The sequence below is a fragment of the Schistocerca gregaria genome, chromosome 7, assembly GCF_023897955.1.
Source record: "Schistocerca gregaria isolate iqSchGreg1 chromosome 7, iqSchGreg1.2, whole genome shotgun sequence".
Taxonomy (NCBI): Eukaryota; Metazoa; Arthropoda; class Insecta; order Orthoptera; family Acrididae; genus Schistocerca; species Schistocerca gregaria.
The window spans coordinates 138,875,123-138,888,858 of record NC_064926.1 but is presented as its reverse complement, the minus strand read 5'-3'; the positions used below and the strand labels follow the sequence as shown (position 1 = coordinate 138,888,858).

The 13,736-nt window shown below is 39.3% G+C and overlaps 1 protein-coding gene across 1 annotated transcript in view; it reads right to left on the bottom strand.

The window, feature by feature from the left end:
* The window catches only part of LOC126282205 (G kinase-anchoring protein 1-like), a 69,113-nt gene that overhangs the window by 38,523 nt on the left and 16,854 nt on the right, over nt 1-13,736 (bottom strand). The window contains exon 2 of the mRNA XM_049981751.1: nt 8,827-8,973. Coding sequence (XP_049837708.1) covers nt 8,827-8,973 — 147 coding nt within the window. The remainder of the gene's footprint in view (nt 1-8,826; nt 8,974-13,736) is intronic.

Sequence of the window (13,736 nt, the reverse complement as noted above, 5' to 3'; positions counted from 1 at the left end):
GCGAGACCAATCGCTGAAAACGTTTTGTGGGCTGCACTGAAATGAGGGAGCTGACACTACTTGCCACAACTGCAGGGCAGGTCCTGGAATATGACCAAGGCCTGGAGGTGTCATGTGACACATACTCATCGTGTGAGGTGTGGACTGTGACACGACAGTTGCAAAATCGGAGACCATATTAGCTGAATGAAGTCTTTCAAACTTTTTTCTTGCATCTTGGTAAGACAGGTGGTCAAGGGTTTTATGCTCTTGAATTTCCTTCTCCCTCTTGAACAATAAGCACTGCGGTGATCGGAGAGGGTGCAGTTCCAGACAATTGACACATTGAGGGAGTTGGTCACAAGGCCTGATTTTATGGGATACCTGTCCACATGCCCTACAGATAGCCTCATTATAACAGTAGGCGGACATGTGTCTGAACCTAGGCAATTAAAACATCTCATCGGAGGAGGAAAGTAAGGCCTCATGTCACAATAGAGGTCTGCGCGGATAAGAAAAGTGCAATCCGCATCCGCACCACATCCGCAAGGTCCTTATCCGCAACTGCAGCAATTAATCTGCATCCGCAAGTTCCTTACCCGCATCCGCATATATTTAAGTTTTGAATGAGTAATTAATAGTAACAGACAGTAGTACTTAGAATTATGGTATGTAATGACACAGTTATTGTTAGGGTGCCATTTCTGCGACAACTTAACTAATTGTGACTTCTTAAATCACAGGAAATGCTCTATACCTACTCTAAAGCAGACCATTCCAAACAGGAAAGCATTGGCGCTCCGGAGCATACACGTTAGCCGCTCGGATCTCGTGAGATTGGAAACGCTATTTAAAAAAATAAAATTCAATGTAATAGTATTAAATGATGAAAATATGTGTACAGAAACAATTATATTTCGCTGCTCTTGTGCAAAGGTACCTGAAAATGACAATGGTTTTAAACTGTTACTATCACATTGCATCATTTACCGACAGTTTTTTTGTACTCACTGCTTGGATGTGTCAAATTTTGAAGCCATTCATGTCAGCTGATGATTATATTATAGCTCACGCGCTCAGTCCTCATCATTTCCAGGTGAAAATGTTTATAGTATTAGGCCTACACTGCAAAATGCTGGCGCACCTGTGAAAAAGTTAAACTGCCAGCAATAATTGACGTTGTATGGAAGAAATAACTTGTCTTCCGAAGAGTGACAACAAAATCAAAATCAGTGGTTATAGAAATTACGAGTGGTTGGATGATGTAGCAGTTCCTTAGCACTCACTGCACGGTACTTGGCCCCTACATCAATAAGAAACTGTGTCGTCTCAAGAAACCCAGATCCACATGCAACTTCAAATGGTAAAATGTCTTTGCTGACAAGATTGATAAGTTTTTCTGTCGCGGCTGTCTTCAAATTTGGAGGAACTTCAGGAACTTTCACGTCTCTCTTGGTATTTAAATAAGTAATTATGCTACTTTGTCGAGCCTCACACGAATGTTTTAGCAAATTTGAAGTTCCACTTTTGTGTCCAGTGTAGGAATATACTTTTTTACATGCAAAACAAGCCACTATATCTTTTATCTTTTTGTTGCCATCATATACGTATGCGAATTTTTTCCAAATCGGCGATTTCAATTTGTTTTCCTTCACTAATGTAAAATCACCTTTTTTCACCTTACACAAAATTGTATCCATCGATATGGTGTTCATTTGAAGAAAGAACTCTCAGTGATATTTGCTACGATGCACGTTGTCACTCGGTCACTACAAAGCGCTAACTGAAGTCAGCGGAAAATTGCAACGGGCACCTGTCTGGTAGACAGTGGGCAGGTTTGCCACACAGAGAGCACTTCACAGGCCACACAAAAGACACGGTCGCGGAAACGATTAGACGCAGGTCTCTTGGGTACAGCTAAGTCGGTTGTAGCCAGGGGCTGCGGACAACAGACATCCGCTCTACCCGGGCCCTGCAAGATTCCAAGAATGTCAACAGACTTGACATTTTCAACTAACATACGTACTGGGCAGATGCCTTGCTCATTATCCGCAGATGACCCGCGAATATCCGCACCGGCCAAGATTTTATCCGCCAAGTAACAAATACCGCGGATATCAGCATCCGCGCAGACCTCAACGTCACACCTATAAGCCATGACCTTAACCTTCTCAGGCAAAATGTTGCCATTGAAGGGTAGGATAAAAGCTCCATCGTCTACTCTATAATCTGCATCTACATCCACACTCCACAAGCCACCTGTCGGTGTGTGCCGGAGGGTATTTTGAGTACCTCTATAGGTTCTCCCTTCTATTCCAGTCTCATATTGTTCGTGGAAAGAAAGATTGTCGGCATGCCTCTGTGTGGGCTCTAATCTCTCTGATTTTATCCTCATGGTCTCTTCGCAAGATATACGTAGGAGGGAGCAATATACTGCTTGATCCCTCGGTGAAGGTAAGTTCTCGAAACTTCAACAAAAGCCCGTACTGAGCGTTTCTCCTGCAGAGTCTTCCACTGGAGTTTATCTATCATCTCCGTAACACTTTCGTGATTATTAAATGACCCTGTAACGAAGCGCGCTGATCTCCGTTGGATCTTCTCTATCTCTTCTATCAACCCTATCTGGTATAGATCCCACACTGGAGAGCAATATTCAAGCAATGGGCGAACAAGTGTACCGTAACCTACTTCCTTTGTTTTCGGATTGCATTTCCTTAGGATTCTTCCAATGAATCTCAGTCTGGCATCTACTTTACTGACGATCAACTTTACATGATCGTTCCATTTTAAATCACTCCTAATGCCTACTCCCAGATAATTTATGGAAGTAACTGTTTCTAGTTGCTGACCTGCTATATTGTAGCTAAATGATAAAGGATCTTTCTTTCTATGTATTCACAGCACATTACACTTGTCTACATTGAGATTCAATTGCCATTCCCTGCACAATGTGTCAATTCATTGAGAACCTCCTGCATTTCAGTACAATTTTCCATTGTTACAAACTCTCAATGTACCACAGCATCATCCGGAAAAAGCCTCAGTGTACTTCCGAGTTATCCACAAGGTCATTTATGTATATTGTGAATAGCAACAGTCCTACGACACTCCCCTGCGGCACACCTGAAATCACTCTTACTTCAGAAGACTTCTCTCCATTGAGAATGACATGCTGTGTTCTGTTATCTAGGAACTCTACAATCCAATCACACAATTGGTCTGATAGTCCATATGCTCTTACTTTGTTCATTAAACGACTGTAAGGAACTGTATCTAATGTCTTGCAGAAGTCAAGAAACACGGCATCCACCTGGGAACCCGTGTCTATGGCCCTCTGAGTCTCATGGACAAATAGCGCAAGCTGGGTTTCACACAATCGTCTTTTTCGAAACCCATGCTGATTCCTACAGAGTAGATTTCTAGTCTCCAGAAAAGTCATTATACTCAAACATAATACGTGTTCCAAAATTCTACAACCGATCAACATTAGAGATATAGGTCTATAGTTCTGCACATCTGTTTGACGTCCCTTCTTGAAAACGGGGATGACCTGTGCCCTTTTCCAATCCTTTGGAAAGCTACACTCTTCTAGAGACCTACGGTACACCGCTGCAAGAAGGGGGCGAGTTCCTTCACGTACTCTGTGTAAAATCGAACTGGCATCCCATCACATCCAGCGGCCTTTCCTCTTTTGAGCGATTTTAATTGTTTTTCTATCCCACTGTCATCTATTTCGATATCTACCATTTTGTCATCTGTGCGACAATATAGAGAAGGAACTACAGTGCAGTCTTCCTCTGTGAAACAGCTTTGGAAAAAGACATTTAGTATTTCGGCCTTTAGTCTGTCATCCTCTGTTTCAGTACGATTTTGGTCACAGAGTGTTTGGACATTTTGTTTTGATCCACCTACCGCTTTGACATAAGACCAAAATTTCTTAGGATTTTCTGCCAAATCAGTACATAGAACTTTACTTTCAAATTCATTGAACGCCTCTCGCATAGCCCTCCTCACACTACATTTCGCTTCAAGGCTTTGGCTTTGGCTGTGTTTATGTTTGCTGTGAAGATCCCTCTGCTTCCACAGCAGTCTTCTAACTCAGTTGTTGTACCACGGTGGCTCTTTCCCATCTCCTACGATGTAATCTAATGCATATTGTACGATGGTTTTGAACTTTGTCTACTGATCCTCAATACTATCTGTACTTGAGACAAAACTTTTGTGTTGAGCCGTCAAGTACTCTGAAATGTGCTTTTTGTCACTTTTGCTAAACAGAAAAATCTTCCAACCTTTTTTAATATTTCTATTTACAGCTGAAATCATCGATGCACCAACTGCTTTATGACTGCTGATTCCCTGTTCTGTGTTAACTGTTTCAAATAGTTCGGGTCTGTTTGTCACCAGAAGGTTTAATATATCCCTTCTGGATGCAGTGAACAAAATGGACTCCAAGACACGTCAGGTTAGTATGCAGCTCTTCACGGGTTTGTAGCATTAGGTCCCAATGGAAGATAATACCTTGGATTCCACTGAGCTTGTTATGAGGAGAAATGGTGACTGGTACATATCCTAACTTGACCCAGGTCTGAAGTGCTCGTGATTGGTTGGCGTGTGGTGTTTTGATCAGCAAAGATTCATTTCTCACCTCTATTGACGCAGCCTCCCCAAATCGATCTTCAATATTTTCAATGAAATTGTCTTAATTGAAGTGAAATGGCCGCTGTCAGTGCAGGAACAAACCAAGAACTTAGCAAACTGTCCACGTCCATTTCTCAGAGCTGACGCTCGTCTTGAGTCATGGTCAATGATGAAAACGCTGTAGGATTGTAAACTTCTGCGTTAAAATCACTGATCCTGACTGATGAGATGGCTGTGTTTCATTGCGGATCATCTGCACCGATGCCACTCACTCCGACTGGAGGCCCTCCCCACAGGCACCACCCCACCCAGGTAAAGGCCACCTGGCACAGTAGATGTTGTACGGAGTCCTGGTACCCCAAAGTGGAGAGGCTGACATGGGGAGGTCACAGCTCAGGCATCAGCAGTACGATATCTGCGTTGTCAGGGGGCTAACACCGAGAAGGTACATGACAATCTCACCATGATGGACCGGCTACAGAACTGGATTGGTTGGTGCAGAAGGTAACAGTGCACAGTGGAGAAGTAATGCACCATAGTAAAGCAACCTTCCTAAAATGACCCACACTTAAAAATATTTGATCCAATAAAAATGACTGCTATTAGTCACCTCTTACGAAAGGCAACGAAGGGCCATGGGTCTATTCTAGCCCCTGACATGACGGGGAGAGGGGATAAGAGGCTGGGATGCATATACGATTTCTATAAATACTCAGCAAATGTGAAGTATTGCTGGGTTTGCTAGTAACATTATAAAGTAATCACTTATTTATCCCATGTTGGAATACTGCTTAATGGTATGGGACTCAAAATAAATTTATAAATAGAAGGGAAGCACAAATGGTCGTTGGTTAGTCTGACTCACTGGGCAAAAGCTATTAAAGATAGATGTAAAATATCTCACAGAAAGCCCACTTACAAAGTTTCTGCAGTATTGGCTGCCATCTGGTCGGCCGCACTTTAAAATACAAATGCCGCCACTCATACTGCTGTGTTTCCTACAGCCTCCAGTGTGGCATGAGAGCATTGCCACGAACGCTTATGCTGCTACCAATGATATGCCAGCATCCCCTCTCTGGAGCTTTAGCGGAGGGGTCTACTTAAGTTCAATCGTCAATCCACAGAGCCCATTTTGTATGTTTGCCATTTCATAACATATACGGACTTTCACAGCAATCACGTTTCATTCTCCATGGAATAGTCATTGTATTGAAGATGAATGAATTTTAAACCTCTGTATCTGTATATACTTCAACTTTCAAGTCTACTGTTAACATTAGTTGCAGACTAAATAAATACTTGAATTCTCTGTCCATAAACTGCATCTGTTTCTCGCTCCTGTAACCACTAAAGAAATTCTTCCCACACTCCACACATGATTGGAACTAACCATAACCTATGCTTGCTTGCTAAGTACCCTCTGCCATGCACTTCCCAATCATTTTCAGAGTATGTGTGTAGATACAGATGAAGAATAACTAACATTATAAATAAGTGGTGGCAGGATAACACACATATAAAGGTATTTAAAATTTGCAAACTTTCAGAGCCAGAGGCTCCTTCTCCTGGCAGAAGGGTTCAAGGGGAAGGAAGAGGGGTGAAGGAAAAAGACTGGCGAGATTTAGGAAATGGAGTGAGTTCGTGAAAATTGCCCACAACCCGAGACAGGGGACACTTATCAGACGGGAACAGAAGGAAAGACTTCTTTCCTTCTCTTCGCGTTCAGTAAATCTGCCCTGGCCCAGGACCTGGGAGACTTTTCTGAACCTTCTCCACTTGCCAAATTTCACTAGTCCTCCCCCTGCTGCTTGGTGCTTTGGTTTTTCTATCTATTCAATTATGTTATATTTTCGAAATGTTTTTGCACTGATGTAACATTATAAAGAAGCAGTACTTCAGATATAAGGTTCTGTTTACAATAAAATTTGCTTCAGAACTTTGTATGTTTATTCTGGAAATTATCTCGTTTATGTCACTTGAAACATACTGTACTCTAAATAAGACATTTTAGATAACACCGATACCAAGTATTGCAACAATAGAGTTATGTGTGTTGATTTTCTAATATGTTTTGAGAAAACTGAATTTATAAATTACTTGTACCATATATTTCAATTGGGCACTGCAAGGGGTCAGATGGTTTTGTTAAAATACAAATCCTTATTCAACTATGAAAATGGCTGTTTCCTGGGAAAATATTGTTTGTTTATATATCCCTGAACAATTGAAATAGTTTTACATGATTCATAATATAAATTGTCCATTTTCACATTGTATCAGCAGTAAATCAAGCAAACTTCCAATACTGCCTCTACGGCCAAGAGTACTAGCCAAAATATTAAGATTTGTATGTTCTTACTAAACACTGTACAACACAACACCACCTCCTGTTACACTGTGAACAACATTCTATGAAAATGCATGTAACATAAACTAAAAGACTGATGTATGGCTGTGAGTGTTGTACAATCAATTGCAGTTGAGTACAGTTACAATACAATCTGTATGGAGTTTTGAGAGGAAAGTGGAGATAGTAAAATTTTAAACCGTGAAATAACATTTTTAAATTGATTCATTACTTAAACTGCAATCTTATGATACATAACAGGACTTTTTCCAGCTAGTTAAGAAACCTGACTCCAGTTTTGAAGGACTACCTAGATAAGATGACACCAACATCTACACCAGTCATTAGGATACATAATACTACCAGTTCTTTGGGCAATTCTGTGTAAACTGTAATTTTAATAAATATATAAGAGTAACACGCATCTTTTGTTAAGTGTAATTAGCTCACCATAGGAGTGAGTGAATGCACTTTATTATTCAGAGGACATCTTCATTTCAGTTCGGCAGCAAATGAGGAGATGGGAAGCCTATGAAGTTATGCCAGGAGTTGGGAAGTTACTAAGTGACTATTTAAGTCATGATTCAAAAGTATGAGTATGGCCACACATGTCTCACTTCCTTCTCATGTATGGTGGGTTGCCTGTCTGCCTCCCCCCCCCCCCCCCCCAAAAAAAAAAAAAGCTTTCTCAGCCTATCAATTTACCATCTATGCTCCCCTTCCAAATGAAACCCATGGAACTGAAATCTAGTAGTATTTTCATTTATCTTTGTGTGTAAGTTGTAGTGGCAGTTTTAATATTTATGAATGTAATTTTTATTTCTGTCAAGTTAATTGCCTTTCTGCCACGCAAAATTCCATACGTAAAATTACATTCACATTTTCCAGTATGTACAGAACAAGAAATGCACGTAATGGCAAATTTTTGCTTGCTTGCTTGCATTACAGTAAAGTTATTATAGGCCTATGTGGGAGCATATATGCACATCTGCCAAATGGAGTAGCTTGAAACTGTGAAACAACTCAGCTCATCCAGTTTTGTATAGTCAAAAATATTTCACCTCCTATTAATGTAAGTATTTTCAAAATATAATAAATGCCTAGAAAGAGTACTGTTTAATAGTACCAGGAAAAAATTTCTGGGTAGCTCGCAGTGAGCAACTTTCACAATTTGGTTGAGGCGAAACAGTGAGTAATGAAAACTAGTCAACACCTGGTAAAGACAAGTATGGAAGTAGTTATAATACGGTGTAGAGATGACATCTGACAACTCAGCCGCCAACCCACAACTTGTAAACCATCAATTTCACCGAGGAAATAGGAATGATTAAATCTATTGCAATTAACCATTTTTGTTTTCTTTTTACTTATTGCCCATCTAAAACTCCATTAATTTATTTCAAAACCCATTACACAACCAGTGTATCCTCTACTTGTTCCACATTAATTACTTGACTTGGTTTGTTAGTACTTCTACAATAAATTGTCTCCCATGTTGTAATAACCAAAACTTCACAAATTTCCCCTACTTAAATTATTATTAAGTATTCTTAATTTCCAATTATTTTGTCACTGGTGGGAAGCAACTGAACTAAGCCTATGACAAAACACAATCCTCCCCTCATTTTTCCCCTTTTTATGAAGGTGCTGGCCTGCATACACTCTGCCACTATCATGTAAATAATGGCCTTGCAAAGATAAACATGATTAGATGATAGAAACTTAGGCAATAAAGGCCACAAGCTTAAGGTTGTGACTAACTTTTTTAATATGACAGTGAAGCAACAAGTGTAGTAAGATATTTAACAAAAATTAATTTTTTTATGGACTAATGAATTCATTCTGCTTCATTATACACTTACCTCTGAATCTTTTTGTTTCCACTGGTCCCACTGATTGTCTTGTGTAGCAGATTTCTTTTTGTTTGTTGAACTTGCTTGCTTGTTTCCGTCCCCCTTGGTAGAAGACTTAGCCTTTGGTTTTGCATTCGCTTTCTGCTGGTTCTGTTGCTGTTTAAATGAAAGACGTGCCATATATCTAAGATTTTTTTGCTGTATCATGATTGCCAATTGAAAATAAATAAATAAATAAATCTGTTTCAATCACCAGAATCGTAATTTATTTAATTTAATTAGCAGTCACAATCCTCACAACATAGTCGACAATTGATGAAACTCTTATAAAGACAAATAAACCATAGATTTTACAAAGTACCACAAAAGAAGTCAGATTAGAAGATTAAAACAGTCTGGATTGCATTTCTCGGTGCACAAATATCACTTTTTAGGAATGGTCTTATAAACTTGTGGGAAAACTAAACAACCACAAGAGATGCATGCAAACAATGTAACCAAGTCCAAGTGTACAGTAGACAAAACTGCAGAATTAATAGTAATGGCTGATTTATGTTGATCATATGGGCACAAATAGAAACTCAGGAGCTGGCTTACATTCTGAGCTCATGAAAGTGTGAGTTTTTAATTTTCTTTTATTTGTTATTTTACCTGCTTCACATTGTAGATAATTTCTTTAGTATTGTAATAGTCTTAATATTATATGCTGAAATTGCACTAGATTTGACTGAGATCTGTTTATGTACAGCCAGCATACTGACTCGCACTCATAATAATAAACTTTGCAGATTCTCACAATTTTTGTGTATGAATATATGCACTGTAATGAATATATGCGCAAGTGTCATTTTTTGTCAAACAAGTTAAAATTAGACATTCTGCTGTGTTTTTTTGTTTTTTGTTTTTTCATGAAATATGCTGTGCCATTTGAATTTCAGTTAGGTGTGATGTGGGCCTTGCATTTTGTTTGCATACGTATGGCTGATGTACCCTAACTTGCACTCGAACGAACGTAGCACATTCCCTTGAGATGACATATTTTTATAGCTGAATAAACACAGCAAATTTCAGAACATTCAATCATTTTAACAAACTTTGGATTATTCTATTGCTATAGTTAATTACTTTGACAAGAATTCTGAAGGTGATTGGAATTGGTAGCTGGTATGAAGGTGGGAAGGGGAAGGATGCAGTATGACAGATTGTTGGAAGCACCAAAAGAAGGTATCAGCTGCCAGAGTTGTATGGAGAGGAGCATCACGCAAGAGTAGAGATGAGAAATAAGCAGCAGATGTTGTCCATGCTCAAGAACTCAGAATATCACGAATGTCAGGAAGACATAAGTACTGCTGCTAGGTAGTGGTTATGCCAGAGATGTAGGCTGTCAGTTACAAGAGAAGTTAGGATTGGTGTGTAAGGTCATCAGCTTTTTCAAGCCAAGTGCTGGGCTCAAAGGAGATAGCGGACATAAGGCCTTTAGCGTAAAGAACGCACTAAAGATAATCAGGTAGTAATAGTGGTTGTGGCAGAGAACAGGTTGGAGAGAGACAGGGCAAGTGACTTGAGTATCATAGCCTTCTCAACTGGTGGCACACATGTGTACCTTATTCAGCTGTTCATATAGCGGATATGCTGAGTCGCGATAGGCACAACAAAAAGATTCACCAATTATAGCTTTCGGCCATTAAGGCCTTTGTCACCAGCAGACACACATACATACATGCATACACACACTCACACAAACACAACTTGCACACACGTCTGCAGTCTCAGAGAACTGAAACCACACTAAATTCTCTGAGACTGCATACATGTGTGCAAGTTGTGTTTACGTAAGTATGTGTTTGCGTAAGTGTGTGTGTGCGTGTGTGTATGTATGTGTACCCGCTGTTGACACAGGCCTTAATGGCCGAAGGCTATAATTGCGTGAATCTTTTTGTAGTGCATATCACGACTCAGCATGTCCGCTATACGGTGAGTAGCAACTTTCCTACTCTGGTATTGCTACATTCCATCCTGGATTTTCCATTGTTTGATTATCCAGCTGTTCCATTGCCATGGCTGGCTTCGCTGTATGGTGAGTTAATGTGGAGCTAGAAATGGTGCACATTGCATTGGTGTTGGTTGGGAGTACCGCATGACGAGGTTTCACTAAGAATGGCCTGCACCACATTAAGACTGGAGAGTGAAGGTTGCTGGAGCTAAAATTCCCATTGCCATGGGTACAAGAAATAGGACTTTTTTTTACAATAGGTCATAATAAAAGGTCTCTCTACCTAAAATGTGTCTCAACCAGTTCAGAGATTTCTTCAACAGGTACAGAGACAATGGACTGTGCCATACTGCAAGACACACACCATTAAAGGTTAAGAAATCTTAATTATAAACACAACAGAAATATAGATACCATTACCAATCCTACACAGAAAAATAGAATTATCAGTTTTTCAACAAAATATGCAGTCTATTAATACTAACATACGGCAACTACAAATTTATGTTTTGGGATCTGAGAATACCCACAAAGCCATGGTCCACTATTTCCCCAAGAATTTTCTTATGCAACTGGTGAGGTCAACACTTAAATGTCTGGACTGGTTGAGTAGTTGACAGATTCTTATACAGGAATCATTACTGCCTTATTCAATGTGGTGTACTATCATGTTAACATATTCTTAATAAATAATTAAGTATTACACTTTGGGAATTCTCACTATTCTGAGACTTAATCATAGCCATATTTTCTTTTCTTTTCTTATTTTCTGTATTAGTCTCCAGTAAACACATCTTCTGAAAGAGATTCGTATGAGAAATATATCAAATGATCGAATGAGTGTGTAAAAAGTTGTTCAGTTCACCCAGAATAAACAAGATTTTTCATATTTCATGAAAGTCAGTATTCATCTTAATCCTCTCATTTTGGTAAACTTAGAACTGAATCTTTCTGTTGCTTCCCTGAAGCTGTTCTCAATATACTTCACATTGTTTTAATTTTATTCTGAGGCATGTGTATCCTTCATGAAAAGCTTATTCTTTTATTTACTTCAGTAACACATCTTCTTAAGTCTTACTGCATTACCTCTAATGATTTACTGTAGGTAGACCTCAGAATCAGATCTATTTCCTTTTACATGAGGTTCTGATTCTTTGTGTTGACAACACTGGCTGCCTCTGCTGATCCATTGTGGATATGGGATTGTGGCCTGTCAAATATTTACCAAGGAAAATCACCAAACTGGTATATGTTTTGAGAAATCATTTTATTTAGACAATCATGTTGAGGGTGAAATAAATGCTCTGTATGTAGTGTATTAACCTATGTATTCGGTATCTCTGACTAACAATGTAAATAAAGTTGTAAGAATGATGTATGTTGTGCTGTCAGATATTATATGATACATAAAAAGGTGCAAAAAACCAGGACAGCTGTGACTAGTGGTGAAGGAACCAGCTGCTAGACAGAAAAGGAAAGAAGGAAATGACTTCTGGTAGTTTCACGTCTTTGAAATGAGGTAAGAGCAGAGACAGCCAGTAGCAGGGCAGCTCTAATTACATTACTTCATCACCACCATTTGACTATTATGTTTTTCCATATTAATGGATGTGCATATTACCTCATATTCATTAACAAAGATTGAGTATTACATGCAAGGATACTGAGTACTGACAGAAGAACAGTTAACTACAATACACACAGGTCCTGAACCTAGAATATCTGCAAAGAGAAGCCAAGCTTCGAGAAAAATTGCAAAATGATTTTATGAAAAGATGGAAGAAAGAATATTTGTTAGACTTAAGAAACTTTCATGACGTACAGCAACCTCACAACGAAATGTTTAAATGTAGGGTGGGAGACACTGTGCTCTTATGAGAGGATAAGCAACCAAGATATATGTGGAAGAGCGCCCGCATTATGGAAACAAGAGCAGGGAAAGATGGAATGGTACAGACCTTAAATCTTTAAACTCCAGATGGAAGAAATATTACTTGGCAGCTGCAACTTATTCCACTGGAGATCGACCACAGTGGGGAGGATGATGAAGACAAATAAATACTCTGTTTGTAGTGTATTAATCTTTGTATTATATATCTCTATTAGTAACATAAATAAAGCTGTAAGAATGATATATGTTATCCTGTCAGTAATTATATGATACGTAAAAAAAAAAAAAAAAAAAAAAAAAAAAAAAAAAAAAAAAAAACCACAGTTTCAGCATGTCCATATTGCCATCATCAGGCTCCTAAGAACTCCATGTATAGACAATCAGATATATTATTATAATAGAGGGAAACATTCCACGTGGGAAAAATATATCTAAAAGCAAAGATGATGTAACTTACCAAATGAAAGCGATAGCATGTTGATGGACACACAAACACACAAAATTCAAGCTTTCGCAACCAACTGTTGCTTCACCAGGAAAGAGGGAAGGAGAGGGAAAGACGAAAGTATGTGGGTTTACAGGTAGAGGGTAAGGAGTCATTCCAATCCCGGAAGCGGAAAGACTTACCTTAGGGGGAAAAAAGGACAGGTATATACTCGCACAGACACACATATCCATCCGCATGTACACAGACACAAGCAGACATTTGTAAAGGCAAAGAGTTTGGGCAGAGGTGTCAGTTGAGGCGGAAGTACAGAGGCAAAGATGATGTTGAATGACAGGTGAGGTATGAGCAGTGGCAACTTGAAATTAGCGGAGGTTGAGGCCTGGCGGATATCGAGAAGAGAGGATATACTGAAGGGCGAGTTCCCATCTCCGGACTTCGGATAGGTTGGTGTTTGTGGGAAGTATCCAAATAACTCGGACGGTGTAACACTGTGCCAAAATGTGCTGGCCGTGCACCAAGGCATGTTTAGCCACAGGGTGATCCTCATTACCAACAAACACTGTCTGCCTGTGTCCATTCATGCGAAT